Source organism: Poromitra crassiceps (genome assembly GCF_964638095.1).
Source record: "Poromitra crassiceps genome assembly, chromosome: 13".
Lineage (NCBI taxonomy): Eukaryota > Metazoa > Chordata > Actinopteri > Beryciformes > Melamphaidae > Poromitra > Poromitra crassiceps.
Genome location: NC_139644.1, coordinates 20587864 through 20613273, shown reverse-complemented (window position 1 = coordinate 20613273; position 25410 = coordinate 20587864). Strand labels below are relative to the sequence as shown.

General features: G+C 47.5%; 1 protein-coding gene across 1 annotated transcript in view; it reads left to right on the top strand.

Annotated features, from left to right (window-relative positions):
- Positions 1 to 25410, top strand: part of cacnb1 (calcium channel, voltage-dependent, beta 1 subunit) — a gene marked incomplete at both ends in the record, with an annotated part of 37311 nt that overhangs the window by 9240 nt on the left and 2661 nt on the right. Inside the window, 11 exons of the mRNA XM_083649181.1 lie at positions 11315 to 11434; positions 11716 to 11838; positions 12162 to 12298; positions 14831 to 14898; positions 16040 to 16197; positions 19450 to 19530; positions 19637 to 19695; positions 20974 to 21083; positions 23611 to 23762; positions 23899 to 23994; positions 25148 to 25333. Of these exons, the coding sequence (XP_083505307.1) occupies positions 11315 to 11434; positions 11716 to 11838; positions 12162 to 12298; positions 14831 to 14898; positions 16040 to 16197; positions 19450 to 19530; positions 19637 to 19695; positions 20974 to 21083; positions 23611 to 23762; positions 23899 to 23994; positions 25148 to 25333 (1290 nt within the window). The remainder of the gene's footprint in view (positions 1 to 11314; positions 11435 to 11715; positions 11839 to 12161; positions 12299 to 14830; positions 14899 to 16039; positions 16198 to 19449; positions 19531 to 19636; positions 19696 to 20973; positions 21084 to 23610; positions 23763 to 23898; positions 23995 to 25147; positions 25334 to 25410) is intronic.

The following is a 25410-nucleotide window of genomic DNA, read 5'->3' as shown; positions in this document are numbered from 1 at the left end:
ATTTTCCTGGTAGTGTGTAGTTTCCTGAAGGGATGGCAGGGATTGCCCCCTGGGCTGAAATGATGATTATCAGCTTCCTGGTTTCCTGCCCCTGGTGTTGGGCTTAGCCTCCCCAGAGTTCCTATAGCCCCGCCTCCTCATTCTCTGGTTCAATATTGATGAGCTGATGGGGACCTGGCTATCAGCAGGAGACATTAATTTCCCCGCTGAGAATGAGTCAAAAAGTCTCTCTTTATCAGACAGGAGCATGTCCTTCCTGGGGGGTAGTTCGTGGGGGGTAGGTTAAGGCGCTGCACGCTCCTGACCCGAGCGGCAGTCCCTTTATCTGGACGTGACATTTTTCAAAGGCGCGCGGTGTCACGGCTAAATGGCGCCCCACCTCTTCCGGCTGACCTCTTCATTTGTAAGAGGAAATGATTTGCCCCGCGCGCCGGGTGACATTTACCTGCTCGGTAGCGCTGTCGCTCCAAAAAAGAAAACACTGGCCTCGCTGTGGGCTCTGAGCGCGCATGTGGATTCCAAAGGTTAGCTGCATCCCTGCCCGCACACACACACACCGCCCCGCCCCGCCCTCCGCCTCACCCTTCATTAACTCCGTGTCTGCTCCACTTGGCATGGTGAAGGACCACGGGCGTCCACCGGGCGGGCCTGCAGGTTAGCAGCAGTAGCTCAGGGATTCATCATCACTCACGCTGTATGAGGAACTCATTACCCGTAGTAACGATTTCACGCTTCCTGAGATAAATAGGCTCCCATGTCTCAGGCTAGTGCACCGCATTTTACACATCTGGGCTGCCGCAGTCTAAATGCTTTTGCCTAATGTTCACATTTTACCAGACACTCAATAGATTGCCATTGTTTTTTGGCTGGTGAGTGAAGCAAATCTACCAGCCACTTGCATCTTTTATCAGCATTTGGTTGGTGCTAATTTTGAGTCCTGGATGTCTTGAGTTTGTAACTACAAATTCCGCATTTTAGGAATGAAAATCCTGAGCGCTAAATTACCTAATGCTCAATCATATAGGCTTTATTTACATCAAAGAAATCATGCTGGCACTCCATAGCGTAGGTAATTGCACATGTAGCTTCTGTTTGCCTTGCTTTGTGTAACTCAAAGAACAGCCCTGTATAGGGTTTATAGTCTCACACACACCTACGCAAGCACACGCTCTCTCTCTCTCTCTCTCTCTCTCTCTCTCTCTCTCGCTCTCTCTCTCTCTCTCTCTCTCTCTCTCTCTCTCTCTCTCACACACACACACACACACACACTCACACACACACACACACACACACACACACACACACACACAAGAACCACAATCAACCAACGGTGGAGCTGGTTGGTACACTCAGCCTGGTTTCCATGGCAACCTGGCCACTGAAGCTCCCTCTGTGTGCAGGCACAGTGGGATGGAGAGACGAGATGGGTCTGTGTTTGTGCGTGTGTCTGTGTGTGTGTGTGTGTGTGTGTGTGTGTGTGTGTGTGTGTGTGTGTGTGTGTGTGTGTGTGTGCGCGCGCGTGTGTGTGTGTGTGTGTGTGTGCGCGCGTGTGTGTGTGTGTGTGCATGTGCGTGTGTGTTTCTCTCCCTGTTTGTGTGTGTGTGTGCGTGTGCGTGTGCGTGTGTGTGTGTGTGTGTGGATGCAACCTACGTGCTTGTGCAGTGTTCATTTGCGTGAGGGCTTGAACAGAACCACAGTCCGTCAGCAGGCAGGACTGTCATACTGCTGTTTTGTGAGATAGGCAACATGGCCTCTGTTGTTGCGGGAGCATGCCGCGAGGTTGTCATTAAGTGGAACTCAATATGATGGCAGCTGGGAATTTCATTTCCAAATTTCTGTTCATCTCTTTGGAAATGACATTTTAAACCATTTTACGAGTAGTCTGTTGTGTGCTATGTCATCAACAGCCCATAACTACATGTGTTCATAGCAGGGTAGATCGCAAGCAGACACGCGCACGCACGCACGCTTGAGCACATAACATCATTCAAACTGATTTTGCACTCAGTCCATCAAGCGGGATGTGCTGTCAGTGACCATCACCACTCTGATGCCCTGTAGCCATCCTGCTACAGTGAGCAGGGATGTGCTGTCAGTGACCATCACCACTCTGATGCCAAATTAGTGAAATACTAAGCAGCTATTACACTGACAAGATCCATCTTGCATTTACTAAAGCGTGAAAATACGCCCGGCTCATCCAACTCCTAAGAAAACCATCCACCAATTTGCTGCTTCTCTTTGAGTGGCATCAAGGCCATTTTCTTTCACATGGCTCTTTAGCCATGATCATTTCTTGCCAATCTCGCAATTAAGGGTTTCCATGTGGAGAGATTCAAGATTCAAGATTCAAGATTTTTATTTTCACTCCGTAGTACAAGTATCACATATGAAATTCTTGTGCTGTAGGCTCCGTTACAACATAGTGCAAAAAATAAAAGATATATAAATAAAAAACAAGAGGCAACAAGCAATAAAGCAGTAAGACACGCCACAGACAGTGGCGTATTCACTGCCCATAGTGCAAATGGCATGAACATACTTTAAACATAATTAAACATAATAACATTCTGTTAGGTGCAAATAGCGTATACCTAATTAAACATACTATTGAACATTAGTCATACATAATGGTAGCATCTACAGTGCGGTACAGTACGGCTACTACACTATTTGTATATGTTAAGGAGTCTCGTGGCCTGTGAGAAGAAACTGTCCCTCAAGCAATTTGTGCGTGCTCTTGGGACCCTGTATCTCCTCCCTGACGGTAGCAGGGAGAACAGACTGTTGTGGGGGTGGTTTGTGTCTTTGATGATCTTCAGGGACCTCCTGAGAGAGGCAGTGGAGAGTGAGGCAGTGAGGAGGGGGGTATACTCAGTTCTCCTGTCAGTCATTTGAAAAAGACCAGTTGCTGCTGTGGCTGACTGCACAAGTAGCTGCTCAGGCCAACTGGTGGGTTTGTCAGCTCTCTTCACGCTCCCCAACTGACTGTGTGTCATCATCAGCCAGCAACACGGGGGAGGAAGAGCCTTCAGCAGCTCCGTAGCCCCGTGGAGAAGCTGTCACCGAGTCAGAGGTCGCCCTCTAGTGGAAAGTTCAGACCTCCAGCCGGTCCTGATCTCCACCTTCAGCCTGGTGCCATTTTACTGTAACACTGCTGGCAGGTCAGAATGCGTATATTTGTGAATCATTGTGGCTCACACTTACCAAGTTCAAGGTTCATTTGTTTTTGTCCCAATGACATCATGATGTATGTATTTATAATAACTCCTGTCTGATATGAGCTATGAGATGCTTTGCTGGATATATAAGACCTCAAATAAAAACATGACTAAGTTATTACTTATTAGTAGCTGAGATACTTCAGAGGCCAGAGTGCTGATTGCCAGGAAGTGTTTGATTCTATAGATCAGTGGTTCTCAAACTTTTTTGTCTTCAAAACCTTTACCCGACTACAACATTTTGCTCAGAAGACCGCAAGACAAAACTATAGCATATGACGCAATGAATGAATGATAACCCACCTTTTGAAGAATATAACATTACAAAGTAAGAAATGGAGTGAAAGAGTTGCAATTAGTGTCTCCCGAGGAGATTTATTTGAACGTTTCATTTATTTTCATGATTTATTCTTAAATTCTTTCCATTTTCCCCTTTCTCTCAAGTACCCCCTGTAGTACCTCCATGTACCCCTAGGGGTACGTGTACCCCAGTTTGGGAACTATAGATCACTGAGTTTCATGTCCTTGTGTCACTGCTGTTGCCCCGCCTATATTATCCCCTTGTCTGATACCCTTTTCCGGATGGACAAGGGGTTAGAGACAGAGAGAGAGACAGAGAGAGAGAGAGAGAGAGAGAGAGAGCAGGACAGAGGTTAGGAGGGCTGAAGGAAAGGGGGGTTTCCCTGGGCGCTGCCCCCAGCCCCTCTCCCACGTCAGTGGGGGCATTGAATGGCTGACGGCTGCATACCGGGCCTCCTTCTGGGTCTCTCTGTGTTCACGTCTCTGTTTCTGCCCCGGCCGGGCTAAATATAATTCCCCAGTTTGCAAATGTAGCACAAGTCCTGCAACCCGACCCCCGGCCAGCTCCAGCTCCCTCTCCCCTTCCTCTCCACAAGGTGTGTGTGTGTGTGTGTGTGTGTGTGTGTGTGTGTGTGTGTGTGTGTGTGTGTGTGTGTGTGTGTGTGTGTGTGTGTGTGTGTGTGTGTGTGTGTGTGTGTGTGTGTGTGTGTGTGTGTGTGTGTGTGTGTGTGTGTGTGTGCGCGCGTGTGTGTGAACTGTGAAGGGGCTGGGGGTTAGGAGAGCGCTCTCCTATTTTCACACACACTTGTACACTTCTCTGCTTCTCTCTCTTGTCACACACACCACACACGCACACACACACGCACGCACACATACACACACACTTATTCTTGTGTCACAGTTGCACACAGAGAGACACACGCACAAACACACACACACACACACACACTAGCCGTCACTTATCTCTCTCACGCACATACAGTCATACATACACACATAACTTCCTGTGTGGACGGTGGTTTTGCCGCCCTGGTTTGCCGTGGTGTGGCGAGCGTGGCAAACGAGGTATGGATATGAGCGAGCGGATCCACAGGCCCGTCATGGTAAGGATCCGGATCAACACTTTTGCCGTGTCTGTCCAGAGAGAGAGAGAGACAGGGCTGAACTTGAAGAAGAGTGTGTTGGAGTGTCTGTGTGTGTCTGTGAGCCTGTGGCTGAATGGACTTTACTTTGGAAAATGGGGCTGGATAGTTTTCTGACAAAGCGTGATTTGCCGTCCCGTGTTGTGACAGCGGCGTCTTAGTCTTTCTTTGATCCCCTCTTTTGACTGCGTTGAGCGCTTCCATTTTGGGCTGGGCCCACAGCTGCTGGAAAGGCGCTGTGTTTTTAATTAGACTTCCAGTCCCACCGGTCGCCTCTTACTGCTATGTGAGCTGCCCCAGCACCGTGGCCATTTCAGGGGGCTTGTCTCTCTCCGCGGGCCCCCTGGTTCCAGGCGAGCCTGGGCCGGATCGGGACTTGGCCTGTTATTCTAAATGACACAGTGGAACTCAAGGATTTCATATGAGCATCCAGCATAAATACACTGGTTAACAAAGAGGTTCCAGTTACTGAACCGCTCCTCAGTTTCCATGTTTTTGTATTGCTAGATTGTATTAATTATAATTCCCCCCAGAAAATAATGAATCAAGGACTTGTTATTGCTCAAGCTTGGGTCTGTCCTCCGCTCGTTTGTGGATCTGGGTATTTCCAGTTAGTTGTGTCCATGACTCATGATTTCTAGTTATCCCTCAGCACTTCAGGGCCATTTCACACTGGCTTCCCGGCATTACTGTGGGTGTCCAGGGGCATTACGGTGGTTGCCATGACACTGCTGTGACAGAGCCCAGCAATATGGCTGCCAGGCGGCTACGACGATGAGGGAGAGAATCTTTCTTTCACAGCTCCTCACTTTCCATCTGTCTTTGATCTCTTCTGCAGACAGTGTTCCTTATCTTCCTCTGTTGCCTGTTCCTTATCTGCCTTTTGATGGCTCGCCGGCCTGATCTCTCACAGCGCTGCATGTGATGTGAATGCACACTGGAACTGAGACTGCTAATGCATTCTGATTGGCTCACAGCTGTCTGAGACCTGACTGCTAATGCATTCTGATTGGCTCACAGCTGTCTGAGACCTGACTGCTAATGCATTCTGATTGGCTCTCAGCCGTCTGACTTGTGAGATGTTTGATGACAGGGGCCTCAGAGATCAAGCAAATGGGAGGAGGCTGTATTTCTCTTGATTACAGTCAGTGTGATATTAGGCAATTGATAACAGACATTTAATTGTCTTGGGCGGGCGTCCATACAGGCACAATTGGCCGTGTCTGTGGGTGGGAAGCCGGATTAAGGGTATGTGTCCTGGTCACTGCACTAGTGGCTCCTCTGGTCGGTGGGGGCGCCTCTTCGGGGGGAGGGGAACTGGGGGGGAATAGTGCGATCCTCGCGCTACACGCTACGTCCTGCTGGTGAAACGCCTCGCTGTCAGGGGCAAAAGAAGCAGCTGGTGGCTGCACATGTATTGGAGGAAGCATGGGTCAGGCTACAACTCAGAGGGGGTGGAGCAATGACCGGGACATGGAATTGGAAAGTACAATTTGGGAGAAAACATTGTGAAGTTTGCAAGTGGCACTGAAACCCGTGGTACCACTATGGTAACGGTATCTTTACAACCAGTACTACCGATACCGAATTGCAACACTGCTGCTGAGTAAAATACCTGTCCTCCGGTGTTTTCTGAAACCGGCGCCACACGCACCTTGACTAACATTAGTGTTTTGGAGCGTGCCTGTTTAAAAGGCTTCACATCAATTCTAGGCTTCTGGGTCCGGCTAGGTCCCTGGAAGGCTTCCAGTGGAAGCCATGTGGATGACGCTTCGTTGATGACATCATCACTGTGTCGATGACCTCACAATGCTGCCTGTGACATCCCGACAGATGTGATGTCCTTGCCGATTATGTCATAGTCGAGTCATCACAATGCTGCCTGTGACATCATGACAGATGCGATGTCTTTGCCGATGATGTCATAGTCGAGTATGACATCATCACCGGTGCCATCACAATGAGGATGTCACCATCTCCGATGACATCACAATGGTATGTGTGACAACATCAGCGGTGTGCAAGCAAAGGCTATAAGTGGCCCACGCTCCAGGACTGATGTTGTTGTTGTTGTTGTTGTTGTTGTTGGTCCATGGCTTCGATATTCTGGATTAAGGAAGAGATTACCCAGAGATTAGACTGTGTCTTGACAGACACACCTGTGACAACACAAGCTTCCAGATCTGAGCCAGGTTTATTCCTGATGAACCCTGTATGCATACCAGAGTCCGGGCCCTTCAAGCCCGTACAAGAATGCTACTTGCCCGCGACGAACTCTGAAGCGAGTGGCGGATGCAAACATGAGTCTGGACCCTTCATCTCCCCGAGCTCTACAACAGTGCCGCTTGAAATCCTCTTTAAATAAAAGTTAAAAAGATGACTTCTTGTGTTTCTTATGTTTGGAAATATAAGAAAGAGGGCCCACGCACGCAGCACTCCTATCCATTTGTTTCATAAGAAAATGTCCCATTCAATAGACGCATAATACAAGCTTACCCATGATGATGATGGAGATGTTCTTTCCGACTGCACATCTGCATTCCTACGTCCAACTGCTCCGTTTTTGTCCAACCTTCTTTTCCAGTCAAACTATTTGCAAGGACGCCATTACATCAGAAGAAACATTCACGCATTTCCTTCTTCCTTGCTGCAGGGCAACTCTTTTCAACCCTCATTACTCAACCTTATTTCACGCTTCTCTCTTTTCCCCCCAATCTCTTCAATATCAAAGGTGGTGTGAATTCATCACTATGGCACCCACTTTGTGGAAGCAAGAGAAACCCAGTGGGTTCATTTCCTTGATAATGATGGACTCTCATCTCTCTCATGCCTCTGCTTGTGTTTTTACCCTTTCTTTGTTTTCTGCCCAGAATAGTTTGGATTTTTCCAAATAAATCTCAACTTGTGTAGTGTGGTTAGTGCACACATGAGTATTTACCTCCTAAGAAAAGTCCCTCAAGCACTGTTTTGATGCAGTTTTGAGGATAGCGTCATGTTATTTTCTCTGCCTATTGATCAGTCTGTGGCATCAGAGTGTCAATACACATCATTTGATCATGTTGAAAAGCTGTTATTGGATTTTCCCTGGTGACAATTTTCCTTCAGGGCACACAGTGTTTTACTGTATTTACTATTGATTTGTGTATCTGTTGTCTATCTCCTTGTGCCTTCCTGATGTGACTCTCTCTATGTCTCTGTCTCTCGCTCTCTCTGCTTCCCTGTAACAAGCTGTGGAGATGGTTACTATGACACTGCTGGGGTTTATGCTCCTGCCCCGGCCAATAGGAAAGCAGCTTAGCCGTCAGGTGGCCTGTAGCTATTTTGAACAGGAGCTGTATGTGAAGTGAAGCAAGCAACTAAATTAGAGACACAACCTATTGACAGGGAGAAGAGGGGGGGGGGGGGGGTGAAGGAGGGTGGCCATGACACGCTGTCTTAGAAAAGAAAAGGCGGAGGGTGGATTTGTCTGATTGCTCATTCACTCTTTATCAATGCGCTTTTGCTCAAGTGTTGCAGGAGAGGAAGAGTTAGGAAGACACCTCCCCTTTGTCTCTACCTGGTTCCATCTTTTCTTCATAAAGTATTGACTTACTTTTTATTTCTCTGCGTCTCTGTCCCTCGCTGGCTCTTCTTTCGCTGCCTCTTTGTTCCTCCGTGCTTGTGTTGGTTGACGTGAAGCGACTGGATGAGTGACTCAGAGACACTCTTGCATTGCAAGCATTTTGTCCACACACACATACACACACACACACACGCACGCACGCACGCGCACACACACACAGACACATACACGCGCACGCACGCACACACACACACACACACACACACACAGAGTCATCGCCCATCCCTTCCCCTCTGGCTCACTCTATATTGTGCTGCATCACAGACCTGTTGTAGGTACAATAGGGGAGTTGGTCCCGGGTTATTTCAGACATCATTTTAGCTGATTTTCGGCGGCGGCGTTCCCATCAAGGTTGATTAACCTTGTCTTGATCGGCGTTCCATGTTGGGATGCACCTGTATGGTTTAGATGATGACTCAGAGCAGGTAAGTGGGAGGCGGCTGTTATTATTATCCTCATTAGACGCTGCATGCCACTCACAGTGTCAATGCTCCTACTTTAGAGAGATGCGGGCGTACAGCTGTGAGTGTTTGAGTTGTAAAGGAAACAGGAAGTGCGGATGGTTTGCAGATGCCCGAGGAGCTTGTCTAACCATTGCCATGGCAACAGGGAGTGTCTGCGTTTGGTCTGTTGTTGCCAAGCCACAGAGCGCCTCGATACAACAGGTGGCTGGGCTAGAATCAACATTTATGTTTGTCATTTCGTTTGAGATCGTACAGAGACACGTGGTCGCTAATCAAATGCATAGAGGTCCATTAATCACACATAGATGCACGTGCAAACACACACACACACACACACACACAACGCACGCATGCACGCGCACACACGCACACACGCACACGCACACACACACACACACACACACACACAAACACACCGCACAGATGTCTCACTCCACCATACACATCCAGTATTTGAGTGGGGGTATATTTAGCCCCTCAAGTCTAGTCTGGTCTCTTTCTGTTTGAGCAGAGATGAGAGAGGAGCTCCAGTCTGCTCTGCAAGTGTTTGTGTTTGAGGAAACTTCTTAGATTTCCCATGCTGGTGTAAAATAAGCAACGTTAACCTACAATGTAAACAATACAAAGTGGGCAGCCAGAAACGACTACATGGAGATTTCTTGCTTGTGTGCCTACTCTGTATTGTGGTGGTCCACTCCACGCGTGATTCGTCAATACATATGTCATCTTTCCGCATTCTCACCTCTATTTTAAAAAACCCACAGCGAATGAGTCACTTCTGCTGCCTGGCACATTCAGCTGTCCGCGTTCTTGTCAGCACCTCCCACAAAGCGCCAGGCAGCCTGTCACCTCGAAAACAGCGAGCGGAGAACAAGTGGGATTGTTATATAAAAGGAACACTCAAACACTGGAGAGCTGCAGGCCGCCTCCCTCAATGCGGTGCTGTGCTGTGCGGCGCAGTGGGCCGGCGCCGGGGCTTTTATTGTGTGGTATGGGTGGCTGGGCTAGGGTCAGCCAAAGAGGGTCAGGTTACCCAGCAGGAGGGTTGGAAGTGTTGGAAACCGTAGCCACGCCCACTTCATGAGAAATTTATATCCCCGCTAATATTATAAACGGTCCGGCTCCAGCCATTCTCTCTCTCTGTCTCTCTCTGTCTCTTTCTTTCCTTCTCTCCTTCCATCATCGACGCACACCCACCCACACACTGAACCTGTTATGCGGCTCCATGTGAGAAACATCAAACATCTCAACCTTATTGGAAAGGTCTCTGGCTGCTGTTGTCCATCCTCGTCCAACTCAGATGACATTGACCTGCTATCAGCGTGCGACTGTCTCTGTCAGCTTGCACATGGCGAGGTGGCCACGCCCCCTTTTGTGTATTCTTGGAGGTGATTTTTCTCGGGCCGCTCTTGACATTATCACCCCAGGATGTTACTGCCATACGATCTGTCAAAACAAAGACAAAATATACAAAATAGGATGAAAAAATTTTGACTCTCAGTGAGTTATTACACTCAGGCACCTCGGCGGTCCACTCATCCCCCGCCACAGTGGGCCGGTGTGTGTAATGTGTATCAGGTGAAAACCTGTGATTGCCGTCGCCTGTTTAAGCCCCCATGACACAATTGGCCGTGTCTGCGGGTGGGAAGCCAGATTAGGGTAATGTGTCCTGGTCGCTGCGTCAGGGCGCCTGTTCGGTGGGGAGGGGAACTGGGAGGAATAGTGTGATCCTCCCATGCACTACGCCCTAGCTGTCAGGTGGAAAGAAGCAGCTGGTTGCTGCACATGTATCGGAGGAGGCATGTTGTGCTAGTCTACAGCTCTCTTTTGTTGGAGGGGAAATGGGGGGAAATCCAAAATAAATTTAAAAGAAAACCTATGATTAAAACAGACATCATACTGAGTTTTCCTGTCGTGTCGTTCTTAGCTCTCGCTGGTGAGGAGGGTTGAGGTTGTGGGGAGGCTGGGGCTCCCTCCTCCTGACCAGTGTGTAAACTGGCATGTTTGTGTGTACCTCAGTGTGTAAACTGCAGTGTTTGTGTGCACCTCAGTGTGTGTACCTCAGTGTGTAAAGTTTCTGTAAACTGACGTGTTTGTGTGTACCTCAGCGTGTAAACTGCAGTGTTTGTGTGCACCTCAGTGTGTACCTCAGTGTGTAAACTGGCGTGTTTGTGTGTACCTCAGTGTGTAAACTAAAGTGTGTGTGTGTACCTCAGGGCTCTGGCCAGTGTGTAAACACCTGAGTGTGTACCTCAGTGTGTAAACTAGTGTTTGTGTGCACCTCAGTGTGTGTACCTCAGTGTGTAAACAGATGTGTTTGTGGGCCCCCTCAGTGTACCTCACTGTGCACCTCAGTGTGTAAACTAAACTGTTTGTGTGCACCTCAGTGTGTGTACCTCAGTGTGTAAACTGCAGTGTTTGTGTGCACCTCAGTGTGTACCTCAGTGTGTAAACTGCAGTGTTTGTGTGCACCTCAGTGTGTACCTCAGTATGTAAACTGCAGTGTTTGTGTGCACCTCAGTGTGTACCTCAGTGTGTAAACTGACGTGTGTGTCTGCTACTCAGGGCTCTGCAGACTCCTACACCAGCCGGCCGTCGGACTCAGACGTGTCCCTGGAGGAGGATCCAGAGGCTCTGAGGAAGGAGGCCGACAGACAGGCCCTCGCCACGCTCGAGAAAGCAAAGGTCAGACTGTTCCACCCCTGTCCCTGATAGTCACACAGAGCAGTACTTTAACAGTCCGTAATCGTTGCATAATCTTCACATGAGTGTTTTGACATTGCTAAAACTCATCCAATATCATCACTGCGTTATGCAGCAGTATTACGTATATGAACTCTGGCTTCTCTGCATCACATAAAAAACATTTCAGCTTTTAGCTAGGACGACCAGTGTCAGGACAGCAGTTTGTTTTTGGAGAGGCGTTCTCTGCATACTAACATCTGTCTTGTCCATCACTGCTCCAGACCAAACCTGTGGCGTTTGCTGTGCGGACAAATGTGGGCTACAACTCCGGCCCCAACGATGACGTCCCCGTGCAGGGCATGGCCATCTCCTTTGAAGCCAAAGACTTCCTGCACATCAAAGAGGTTCGCACTTCCATTCTGCTCCTTTCCCTAAAGGCATTATATTGTGGCACCATGATGATCACATCAAATCCCAGAGTGTAAAGTGTTTCATTTGTGCAGGGTTCCTACGGGTCCTTGAAATCCTTGAAAGTTTGTGGATTTGATTTTTTTTTTTTAAATCAAGGTGGTTGATGTGGCCATGAGACAAAAAGGCACTGGTTGCCTGGGTGATAGTGATGTGTTTGAACAGGGGAAGGACAGTGTATTGGTTACTGATGCCTGGCTGTCTGTGCCTGTATTGGTTACTGATGCCTGTCTGTCTGTGTCTGTGCCGCTGAATGCAGAAGTACAATAACGACTGGTGGATTGGGCGCCTGGTGAAGGAGGGCTGTGAGGTGGGCTTCATCCCCAGCCCCGTCAAACTGGAGAACACACGTCTGCTGCAGGAGCAGAGGATGAGACAGAACCGACTCAGCTCCAGGTAAAGCCTCGTTCAGCCGGACCACCAAAGCAGCCTGTGGGGAACACTAGGCGTTTTCGGACCAAACTGTTCTCCCCCAAGAATGACATACCTTCAAGGGCTTTTTACCATTACCATTTGCACCGCCGCCAACTAGGAACGCTGAAGTGGTTAGCTGGTGGTTATTACTGCCTCGACCAATAAACACTTAGGTCTGGACCACTAAAAGTCCCTCTTGTGCTGGGAAAGTATCTACCCTGAAGTAGGAGCTAAACAGTCCCTCTAAAGGGCGTTCTAAGAACTACTATTGTTCCTGGTTCCTGCGGTGCGAACACAACAAAAAGGAGTTCTTCCAACTGTTCTTAGAACTATAAAAAGGTTCCTGCGGTCCAAAAACATCTGTTGCCTGTCAGGAACTGAAACACGACTTTCTGTCCATAAATGGTACTGGACCTGCATTTCATGTAAACTACCTGTACCAGTCAAACATTTGGACACACACCATATTTTTCTTTACTATTCTCCACATTTTAGAATGAATACATCAAAATGATTAACATAACACACCGGAAAAGTGTTGAGTCAAAACGATCTTATATTTTAGGCTCTTTAAAGTAGCTGCCCTTTGCCTTGATGGAAATGCAAGGCCTTGGAAATAAATTCATTTCTAGCCATCAATTGTGATTCAGGTTTGACCAGTGTATAGTATATATATATATATATATATATATATATATATATATATATATATATATATATATATACATATTTTGTAATCTATCAGCATCACTTCACACCAGGGACAAAGTTAAATGTCAGCAAATAAATGGAGAGTCCCCACATTCTGCCATGCAGGATACAGACTGTGTGCCATGCAGGATACAGACTGTGTGCCATGCAGGATACAGACTGTGTGCCATGCAGGATACAGACTGACTGTGTGACATGCAGGATACAGACTGACTGTGTGCCATGCAGGATACAGACTGACTGTGTGCCATGCAGGATACAGACTGTGTGCCGTGCAGGATACAGACTGTGTGCCATGCAGGATACAGACTGTGTGCCATGCAGGATACAGACTGACTGTGTGACATGCAGGATACAGACTGACTGTGTGCCATGCAGGATACAGACTGTGTGCCATGCAGGATAAAGACTGTGTGACATGCAGGATACAGACTGTGTGCCATGCAGGATACAGACTGACTGTGTGACATGCAGGATACAGACTGACTGTGTGCCATGCAGGATACAGACTGTGTGCCATGCAGGATAAAGACTGTGTGCCATGCAGGATACAGACTGTGTGCCATGCAGGATACAGGCTGACTGTGTGCCATGCAGGATACAGATTGACTGTGTGCCATGCAGGATACAGACTGTGTGCCATGCAGGATACAGACTGACTGTGTGCCATGCAGGATACAGGCTGACTGTGTGCCATGCAGGATACAGACTGTGTGCCATGCAGGATACAGACTGACTGTGTGCCATGCAGGATACAGACTGTGTGCCATGCAGGATACAGACTGTGTGCCATGCAGGATACAGACTGTGTGCCATGCAGGATACAGACTGACTGTGTGCCATGCAGGATACAGACTGTGTGCCATGCAGGATACAGACTGACTGTGTGCCATGCAGGATACAGACTGTGTGGCATGGAGGATACAGACTGTGTGCCATGCAGGATACAGACTGTGTGCCATGCAGGATACAGGCTGACTGTGTGCCATGCAGGATACAGACTGTGTGGCATGCAGGATACAGACTGTGTGCCATGGAGGATACAGACTGTGTGCCATGCAGGATACAGACTGTGTGCCATGCAGGATACAGACTGTGTGCCATGCAGGATACAGGCTGACTGTGTGCCATGCAGGATACAGATTGACTGTGTGCCATGCAGGATACAGACTGACTGTGTGCCATGCAGGATACAGACTGTGTGCCATGCAGGATACAGACTGTGTGCCATGCAGGATACAGACTGACTGTGTGCCATGCAGGATACAGACTGTGTGGCATGCAGGATACAGACTGTGTGCCATGGAGGACACAGACTGTGTGCCATGGAGGATACAGACTGTGTGCCATGCAGGATACAGACTGTGTGCCATGGAGGATACAGACTGTGTGCAATGCAGGATACAGACTGTGTGCCATGCAGGATACAGGCTGACTGTGTGCCATGCAGGATACAGACTGTGTGGCATGCAGGATACAGACTGTGTGCCATGGAGGATACAGACTGTGTGCCATGCAGGATACAGACTGTGTGCCATGCAGGATACAGGCTGACTGTGTGCGATGCAGGATACAGATTGACTGTGTGCCATGCAGGATACAGACTGACTGTGTGCCATGCAGGATACAGACTGTGTGCCATGCAAGATACAGACTGTGTGACATGCAGGATACAGACTGTGTGCCATGCAGGATACAGACTGTGTGCCATGCAGGATACAGACTGTGTGCAAGGTATTTTGAAGCTGCCGTATCGTCTTTCTCCTACTCAGCAGTAACTTGTGGCTGTGTTTCCCCTCACAGTAAATCTGGAGGAAGCTCCAGTCTGGACGTTGCCACAGGAACCCGCAGGCCCACCCCACCTGGCACAGGTGAGGTCACGGGGTCACCTTTTCAAACTGGTGACTGTGTGTGTGCGTGTATTTGAGTGAGCGACACACAGAGAGAGAGAGAGAGAGAGAGAGAGAGAGAGAGACGAGACAGGCCCAGGTGCCTGATATTTAGATGTAGATTTTAATTGGCTCGTCCGTCATGCGTGATGCTGATGAATCACGGCATGTCTCAGTGGGCGTGGGTGTGTCTGGCTTGTGTGTGAGAGACAGCAGGATGGAGGGAAGATAATCAAGACTGAGTGATATTTTGGGGTTTCTTGACAGGGCATTACTTAAAATAGTCGCCACTGAACTGAACTGAATATGAAACAGATCTTAATATATAGATACTTGCGGTATCTAGTCCGCACTGGCCTGTCTAAACCACATCTACGTAGTACACCGAAATCCTGCGTGGCCGATATGACTTATACCAAGACAGTGCGGACACCCGCTACCCCCCACACCCCCTGCCCACCACCCCCCATGCCTACTTTACCCACCTCACCACCAACAACAACCCTCACCACCCTCCCCATGCAGCCACACAACCCTGCCCTCTCAACACCTTTCCCCTCTTCTCTTTCTCACTTACATCTCTCCTCTCCTCTCCTCTCCTCTCCTCTCCTCTCCTCTCCTCTCCTCTCCTCTCCTCTCCTCTCCTCTCCTCTCCTCTCCTCTCCTCTCCTCTCCTCTCCTCTCCTCTCCTCTCCTCTCCCTCTTCCACCTCCTGGTTTTGTCACAGCTCTTTCTATGATGCTCTCTCGGGCACTCCTCCTCCACTCTCTCCTCCTCCACCCCCTCTACATCTGTTCTCTTGCTTCATTGATAATCAAACACATTCTTTTATTTCAAATCTCTCGTCACTGTTATTTCCAGTTGAAATCACATTTTTTTCCCAGTGTATCTCAGTGTATGCCTTGTTCTCTCTCTCTGTGTGCCATCTTCTCTTGTAATTTTCTGCCATGCCTTTTTCCGGATGCATCTCATATGCCTTCCTCTATTTACTTTTCCCCATTTACTTTCCTCTTTCAACTTTTTATTCCTCTCTCTCTCTCTCTCTCTCTCTCTCTCTCCCTTCTCTGTTTTTTCGCTTTCCTCTCATCCCTCTCTCCGTGCACCGCCCCGCCCCTCCCCTCAGCTCATGTGGACATGTCCACGTCCTTTGACGTTGACCCCCTCGACCTGGACGCCGAGGAGCCCCCTGAGTCCCAGGGTGACCCTCGCTCCCCCAAAGGCCCGTCAGGCAGCGTAACGTCCCCTCAGGCCAACGCCCACCGACTGCCCTTCTTTAAGAAGGTAACGGTATAGCGGCCCGGGACACTGCTTGACCTCCCCTAACCCTGACCTAACCCTGACCCCAGCTATTCCCCTCTGCTCCTCTGAGATGTGGTCCCCTCTGCACCCTTCCTTCGCCTACTCACCCCCCTTCTTCCAACTAACTGCTCACAACTGACCCGCCCCCGCTGCTGAATCTAACATTGGCCCCTCAGGCTCCGGTCATGATGGTAACGCTGAGATATGTTTGGATGTTTGTTTGCTGTGCTTGTCAACTGGGGGAGGCGTTGAGCTAACTGATTGGCTCTGAAATGGCTGCCGCTGTATTTATCAGTCTGAATCTTCCACATGAAGCTGCGGTGGATTCAGACAGTATTAATCAATAAACAACTCCTCTCCCCATCCTAACCCCCCCCCCCCCCCTAATGCTAGCCTGTCAATAACAACATGTGCTCTTGTGTTTTGTGCCTTTTTTGTCTGTTTTCCTCTTTCTCTGGTCGGGCTTTTGTGTGCGGAATGATACTGTAGGCGGCCCAGCTAAACAGAAACAGAAGTCGGTGAGTGTGGTTTGTTCTCTAACGAGATTAACCTCTAACTTTTAACCTTTGACTCTGTCTCATCCTCTCCTGTGTTGCTTGCTCTTTCATTTCTCTTCTCTCGTGGTGACTTGGGCTCACCCTATAAAAGGGGAGGATTCAAGGGTAAACGATCCGTGCTTCCAAAGTGCTCCACAGCATTACTTCTGACGCAACACAATCACAGAATCCTTTGTGTCGTTTCGACTGTAAATCAAGGATGACCCCTCTCTCTGCCACCTCCCGGGCCCGTAAACCATGATGTAAATGACGTACTGTAATGTCCCCGGTGCTAAAACAGCTGTCAGTATGCAGGTGTGGACCCGTCCCAGACCTGGTTACGCTCAGTGCAACACTAATGCACACTGACATGCTTTCATTTCCAGTTATGACGACTGATTTGAGCGACGGTAGCCTACTATCAGCTGTTTTAAATGCTTTTCAACACAATTTGAATCACACGGCGATATGGGAGTATATGCCTATCTTAAAGCAAGAGCTCGTTATAGCAATTTGAGAGCATGATTTATCGATTTCACATTCAGATTTTGGACCCTTGGACTCAAATAGCCCCCATGTCTGTGTGCTCAAATTTGACCTGCTTTTCCTCAAACTATATATATATATATATATATATATATATATACATATATATATATATATATATATATATATATATATATATATATATATGTATGTATCCTCACACTCAAAACCTTTCTGCTTGGACGGATTTCCTGCACTCGCATTCAAACAGCCCCTGCTCATGCTTACGGGATCATGTGGCACTATCCTGGAATTCTATTGGTTGTGGATTTCTGACAGGCTTGTTGCACACAAGAGGGAGAGGGAGAGGAGAATGGATCCAAAAGCATAAGTTTCAAGAGCGCACAGAAGCAGTTTGAAGGGGATGAGGAGCACATTTGAATGCAAGCACAGAGGAAGCAAGCAGAGCAAATGTAAGTGTGAGCAGGAGCTATTTGACTGCAGGAAATCCGTCCAAGCAGAAAAGTTTTGAGTGTGAGCATACATTTGGAGGAAAAGCAGGTCAAATTTAAGCACACGTGGGGGCTAGTTGAGTCCAAGGGTCCCAAATCTGAACGTGAAATCGATAAATCACACTCTCAAATTGCTATAATGAGCTCTTGCATTAAGATAGGCATATACTCCCATGAGGCTGCGAGGCAAAGACGTGTTATCTCTGGAGTACGCCATCGCCCCCTGCTATTAACCACATTACCCTGTGTGCACTGTGCTAATGTTATTCAAAATGCGTGAGCACTATAGCTGCATGCACGGCGTCAGCGCTGCCCCTTCAGAGACAATATGTGCACCGTGTCAGCGCTGCCCCTTCAGAGCCATTTGGAAACTTTTAAAATATGTATTTTTAGAGTCTGTGAATACAAACGAGTAAAAATGAGCTTCTCTCGCCTGGCTTTATGTAATGTAATGTAGCCGAGCACCGCTCTCCAGCCCTATCTGCTGCTTGAAGAGCGGCACAGCACACAGAGGAGGGCTTGGAATACACATCTATTTCCCCCGTTGTCAGAGTAAAGAACATGTGGCTGTTTTCACCCTATTCTCAACACAAAGCAGACGGATTCAAAAGAGGCCCTTATAGATGAATCATGCCTTTTGTGATTCATAACGTGCTATTCATATACGCCTAAAGTTTCTGTGCTGGAATGTGGATTGATTGTGTGTGTGGGCGTTTTGCATAAGACTCCATGTCAGGTTGCACATTTTTCGGTTCCATCTTCAGTGTGAATGGCGTACGCACCGCTGTGGCAGAGACGAGCGGTGCATCGAGCATGTCAGAAGAGATGCTTATCTTAGATCATAAATGCACACATTGGGGGAAGACAGAGTTGTTGTAATATATGGTTGAGGCACAGATGTGAATAAGTGCGTTTTAAAAACTGTCCAGCAATTCACTTACTGGCCTGGAAGTAACAAGTTCACAATTCCCCTCTCTCAAGTGTGAGCTCATATTGGACCAGCAGCACAGTCCCCTCTCTCAAGTGTGAGGTTATATTGGACCAGCAGCACAGTCCCCTCTCTCAAGTGTGAGGTTATATTGGACCAGCAGCACAGTCCCCTCTCTCAAGTGTGAGGTTATATTGGACCAGCAGCACAGTCCCCTCTCTCAAGTGTGAGCTTATATTGGACCAGCAGCACAGTCACAAGAACTCTCCTACTCTGGCATCTAGTTTAATTATGGACAGTTTAATTATGTCAGGCTACAGACTCAGAAATTGAAGCGAGCGCTTTCAGTGAGAAATTGATCTCTGCTTGGGAACATTCATCAGCAGTCAATAAAACAAATGGACTCCAGTGTCTGAAACTCGCCATATATCATTCTGATAGCCCACAGTAATGGTGGGGGGGCGAGGTCGAGGGAGAGAGGGCTTTTGTGTTAATGTTGATTTATGTATGAGTGTATTTCTGTGACTGTAGATCATATTTCAGAGACTGCGTGAGCTTCGTGTGTGTGAGTGTGTGTGTGTGTCTGAGCTTCGTGTGTGTGTGTGTGTGTGTGTGTGTGTGTGTGTGTGTGTGTGTGTGTGTGTGTGAGAGAGAGAGAGAGAGAGAGAGTGTGTGAGTGTGTGTCTGAGTGTGTAGTAGGTGCGTGTGTGTGCTCAGACACGGCACAGCAACTTGCCTCACCCCAATCTTGGTGCTGTCCTCCCTGGTGCAGATGGAGCATGTCCCCCCATACGACGTGGTTCCTTCCATGAGACCCATCATTCTAGTAGGGCCCTCACTCAAAGGCTACGAGGTGATGCGTTTTGCAAGTCAAATGAGCAAAATGGCTTTGTCAAATCACTTGTTTTGTGGCTCATTTCGCCTGTTAGTTGTCTAATGTACGATGTCCCGCCTTCTAGGTGACGGACATGATGCAAAAGGCGCTCTTTGACTTTCTGAAACACAAGTTTGAGGGCAGGTGAGTATGAGGCGAGCTACCGGTCCGGCCACAGACACTATTAACAGGTTTCTACTAATACATATAGAGAGCCAAAGTCACACCCACTTCCAGGTTAGGCATACGTACGCACCACGAGATTGCATCCGCCATTTATTTTCACATAGACATTTCGTAAAATGCTTATAAAAACATTTCACTCCGACCAAAACGTAAAAAAAGCGTATTTAAAGTCGAGCTGAACCCAAAAATGACTTTTCTTTTCTTTTAGTTCAAATACCTGGGTATGCAGTGCACCTATTTAATAATGTATGCAAACAAAATCAAAATCAAAAGTCTAATTTCTTTCGTTTTTCACACTTTTTCACATCAAAAGTTCATTTTTCAAGATTTCATTGATAACAGTAATGTACAGTTTGCTGACGTCACTACTATCAGATTTCTACCCCATTTCAACCAATCATATCACGACATGCAGCTGTCAATCAAATCTTCATTTCAGTATAATTTTCTCTTCCAAAAGAAAGAGAAAAGGGCGCCTAGTGCCTGTCATCTGGCAGAATTCCTATCCCATAAACTAACTACTAACTTGGCCAATTGTTAGAAACATGAACAAAAACCAAAAACTATAATCTCTAAGAATGCAAAGAAATGTAACTGGCTCATTAAAACATGCATTCCAGGAATATTATTTACATTTATAAGGATAATGGCGCGCGCCTCCAAGCCTGACAGCCTCCCTGGCTGTCAGGGGTCGTCTCTCGCAGTTTCCAGGCGGGCGGGCAGCACCCATGCATTGGATTGTCCGCTCGCTCCGCACGAAGCAGCCTGGCTGCCTGGTACTCCGCGGATCCCACTCGCGTAGCACGACAACACGCTGAATCCCACCCGATTTGGGGGTGGAACACGCCAGGATTGGCCAATGCCAAAGCCAGTCCTCAGCATTGTCAAATCAAATAATCAACACCGTATATGGTCCGCCTCTCAATTTGTTTTCAGTCTGAAACGGACTCAGATGCACGTGACGAACGGGTTCACCTCGACTTTAAGATATATATTTTTTCAATGTTTGTTTTTTTTAGTTTTTGTCCGAGTGAAATGTCCTATGGTCTTTCCTGATTCTAAATATACCTGAATCGCTTGGTTTGACCAAGTAAAACTATTTTTTATAAGTGTTTTACGAAATGTCTATGCGAAAATAAATGGCGGATGAAATCTCTTGGTGCGCATGGAAGTGATGTCGACTTTGGCTCTCTTTGGCAACTCAGTATATGAACTGGAGCACCATCACTATTTCAGGATATCCATCACACGGGTGACAGCGGACATCTCCCTGGCCAAACGCTCAGTCCTCAACAACCCCAGCAAACACACCATCATCGAGCGCTCCAGCACCCGCTCCAGCCTGGGTAAGACCACCTACAGATACTCTATTACTCCAAGAACCACAGCAGAACTGGCCACTCTGCCATCAGAACTATGTTTAGTTATTTGTTTGGATGGTAAAGAAACTGTACACTACAGTATAGTGAGGCACTGTGCATCATAATGGTAGAGATTGATTATTATTGCTCAATGCTCATCCATATGACTATCTTTCGCTATCTGTGTTTCATGTCAATGTGGTTTGTGTTACCTGTGTTTTGTTTCTCAGTCTCTTGTATAAGGAGGACAGTAACTCTCAAAGAACAGGAGTCAAATCTGTCGCCATGATGGTTCAGGATTTGAAGCCTTGAAATATATATATTTTTAAAGCAGATAAACCTATATTTTGTTATAGGAAACTGCCTTGAATCCTTATGGTAACAGCGGTGGTATTTAGTTGTTTCTTTCTGAATGGAAGGAATCCAAAGGCGACTTGGATTTTGGGCTTCTGTGCCACAAAAATGAGAATTCTGTGATTCCCTTCAAGCTGACACACGTTCCTGCCCGAAAAGAGTGGGACAGACCGTGTAGGAGGCTGTGTGCTTCATCCACACGACTGATTGAAAGTGTCAAGTGTTGTCCCTTATGTACCTGCTCTACCTGTCTGAGTCTGATCTGGCATTGTTCTCTCTCTCTCCATCCCATCTTTTCTACCTGTCACTTCTTACCTTCTTACCCCCCTCCCATCCACTCCCCTCCCCTCTCTTTTGATCCAGACGTACTGGGTACGTATGCTCTCCTTCCTACAGGAAAACAATGAAGCACCTCTCTTCCCTCCCTCCCCCTTTCTGTCGCTACATCCATCATCTGTTCATCATTTGTCTGCCTGTCTGCTTGCCTGTCAGTTTCTCTGTTCCTCACACTTATGTATGACAGCCTGTAACAAAACAACACAAAAAAGACAGAAAAACAGAAACCAGAACAGGACCGCGGCAGGGCGGCTGGTGGCTGCTCTGTGTCTGTCATCTGTGGTTGGAGAGAAATGCGATAGGGTGCTTGGGGGCACAAATGTGGCCGGGGATGAGCACACACCGGGGGAAGCTGATACTCTCCACATTGCCCTCACCCCCATATGCTGTGACCCAGAATCCCCCCTGCCTGTACTGTACGTGTGTGCGATCACACCGAAGAGCAGTCCCTGTCGAAGCTGGGCCTCGGCTTCGTAAACTCACTTTGGTACCGTTTTTATACACCTCTGGCAAAGTCAAATTCACAAACGTTTTGGAGAGGTTAATACAGTGGTTTCCAATCTTGGGGTCACATGGAATTCAAATGGGGTTAAAGTCAGAATTCTGATTAAAGTCAGAATTCTAAGGAAAAAAGTCTGCATTCTGATTTTAATGTCAGAATTCTGAGTTTAATGGCAGAATTGAATTCTAAGTTTAAAGGCAGAATTGTGAGATTAAAGTCAGAATTCTGAGATTACAGTCAGAATTCATACTTTAATCCCAGAATGGAGTAGTATTACCTAGCAGTGCAAATAGTGTTACAAACTATTAACAGTTAATACAAAAAAATGTTTTGTTAATAATTAACAAATTAATTTTTAGCAAAACATTTGAATGTCCCTAGATTTTTGTGACGTCAAAGTGCGGTCACAAGTCAAAAAAGGTTGAGAACCCCTGGGTTAATAGAAGCCTTCCTTGGCATTTCTTTATGTCAGTTAATGTTCATATTTCTTATCACTCTGCGGAGCGTTTCCCTGTTTCGCCTCCAGGTTTAATTCCCTTCGCCTCAGGCCTCTGGAGGCTGCCAACACGCCTCCAGCCCTGGCCCCTCTGTTATCTCTCACTGCTGCTGGGTTGGCAGCAGCGAGAGTTTCACCAGGGACGCCATTCTGCTCCTTGCCTTTTAATCTCTGTCCTGACACATCAACAGACTGATCAAAAGGGGAATCGTGCTGTAAATGCTGAATAACAGGCTCTTATAGGCTGCTGTTGAGGAACAATGAAAATGCCCAAGTATTCCACTTGAGTGGGTTCACCTAATAGAATAATGACTGCTATGCCTGTTACAGTAGTTTAACAAGTTTGAACAAAAACTAATGTTAACGCCTCATCTGTTTGATGAGGAGTTGTTGTTGTTGTTGTTGTTTTTTGTTTGTTGGTTTGTTTACATGGTGATAAATTGTGTTATTCCAAGTGCCACAGGCATCTCATTCTAAAGTGCCTCCTTCCTTTGAGCAGCAGACATCACGAGTAGATCAGGAAATCCTAAATGTCGGGAAGTGGTCATAGAATGAGAATGCCACGCTGCTCCATTTAGCGATGCATAAATGGAACGTCAACTGTGATGGGGTCTGATTCATACGCTTGGAACTGTTTTATTTGAATACAGTTCGACACGCATGACGTACTAACACACCGGCTGTGCACTTGTGTAGGCAAACTGAAGGAAGTAACACTGACAAATGCTAATCTCTTCTACGCAAAACAAATAAATAAATTGCATAATCGCTTCACTCACTGTCTTGCTGTATTGACGTGTTTTCTCTCTGTCCCGGGCCGTCAGCGGAGGTGCAGAGTGAGATTGAGCGTATCTTTGAGCTGGCCCGCACCCTACAGCTGGTCGCCCTGGACGCAGACACCATCAACCACCCCTCCCAGCTGGCCAAGACCTCCCTAGCCCCCATCATTGTCTACATCAAAATAGCCTCACCTAAGGTATGGCAACAGCTGACTGGACATTTCTGGATTCCTTTCCATCTCATCCTAGTACAATGTAACAGGACTGGCACATTTTCTAAGGACGTCTCAGTATACAAGACATACAGTATACAGTGTTGTTGTCTCACTGCAGGTGCTCCAGAGGCTGATCAAGTCCAGGGGGAAGTCCCAGGCGAAACACCTGAACGTGCAGATGGTGGCAGCAGACAAGTTGGCCCAGTGCCCTCCTGTGAGTTTCTCCTTTGGGTCTGCCATAAAAGCATTTGGAGAGTTTGGAGAGTTTCTGGTGAACTGACTTACTGGCCCCTTGTATATTATCACTGACCCGGCAGCCCAGAAAATGAAAATAACTTTTATAACTTTCTTCCATAATTTTCTCTTTAGATTTGGTTGTTTTCCTTTAGTTATGGATATGTAATCTTGATATATTACAAAAATATGCTAAATGTAAAATTAGGGACATCCTCTCTGTGAATTGTTCCATTGTCTTCTTCATTTAAATTGATTTCTTTTGATGATTTAACACCGGCTATGTGTCGCCACATCTGTCAGGTAACAAAGTGTAACTAACGCTCAGTGTTTCTTTTATGATTGAAAAGATAGACGGACGTTGAAGTCCGGGAGAAGTCCAGTGTTTCCCCTTTATTTACTGTGTTGGGCTGCCACAGTAAGATCATAACTTGTCATGCTAAAAATATTTTCAAAATAATTAGGTCCTATGTTTTTAACTTGGTAGGCTAACCTGCTGTTAGGCCCAGTGTTTCTAGGCACTGCTGAAACGTCATGGACAGAGCGACAGAAGAACACAGACACTGCGTGCTGCCTATAATCCTATAATAAGAATGTGAAATGTCTGTGTGTGAGTGTGTGAGCAGAATTGTGTTCAGCCACAGCTATGCCATTTTACGTGCGACTGGGCTGAATCTTTCAGCAAGTGTAAAGAGCACCCCTGCAGATCACCTAGTGGAGCCAGACCCGTTTTTTTTATTAGGTAATTAGGGCCGACTAATGGGCAAAAATGGCTAATTAGTGGCCAAAATGAGTGAACCCAGGTTCAGCACCATGAAGAGCTCCATTTGTTAGCTACTGATGGAAGACACCTGAGTGAAGGACACAGGACACAGCTGAGCGGAATTTGAATCAGTCAGTGAAGTGGACTATGAAAACCCTCGGGGGAGAGGAGAGGATTCATGCCAACTCATTTACTATAGGATAATAACTGCTGTGTGCATGTTTCTCCCCCAGACCATGCTGTCGCTGTCGATTTTTTTAGGTGAAACACAAAACAATGATATCTTCTAAAACGCGCTCTGGCCAGCGGCCATTCAACTTGCCCTGCGTGTGTGTGTGTGTGTGTGTGTGTGTGTGTGTGTGTGTTTTAGGAGCTGTTTGACATCATCCTAGATGAGAACCAGCTGGAGGACGCCTGTGAGCACCTGGCTGACTACCTGGAGGCCTACTGGAAGGCCACGCACCCCCCGAGCAGCAACCCGCCCAACCCCCTGCTCAACCGCACCATGGCCACCGCCGCCCTGGCCGCCTCCCCAGAGCCCGTCTCCAACCTGCAGGTACAGGTGCTCACCTCCCTGCGCCGAAACCTGGATCTGTGGCCCGGTCTGGACGGGCCTGTCGCCAATGCGGGGAA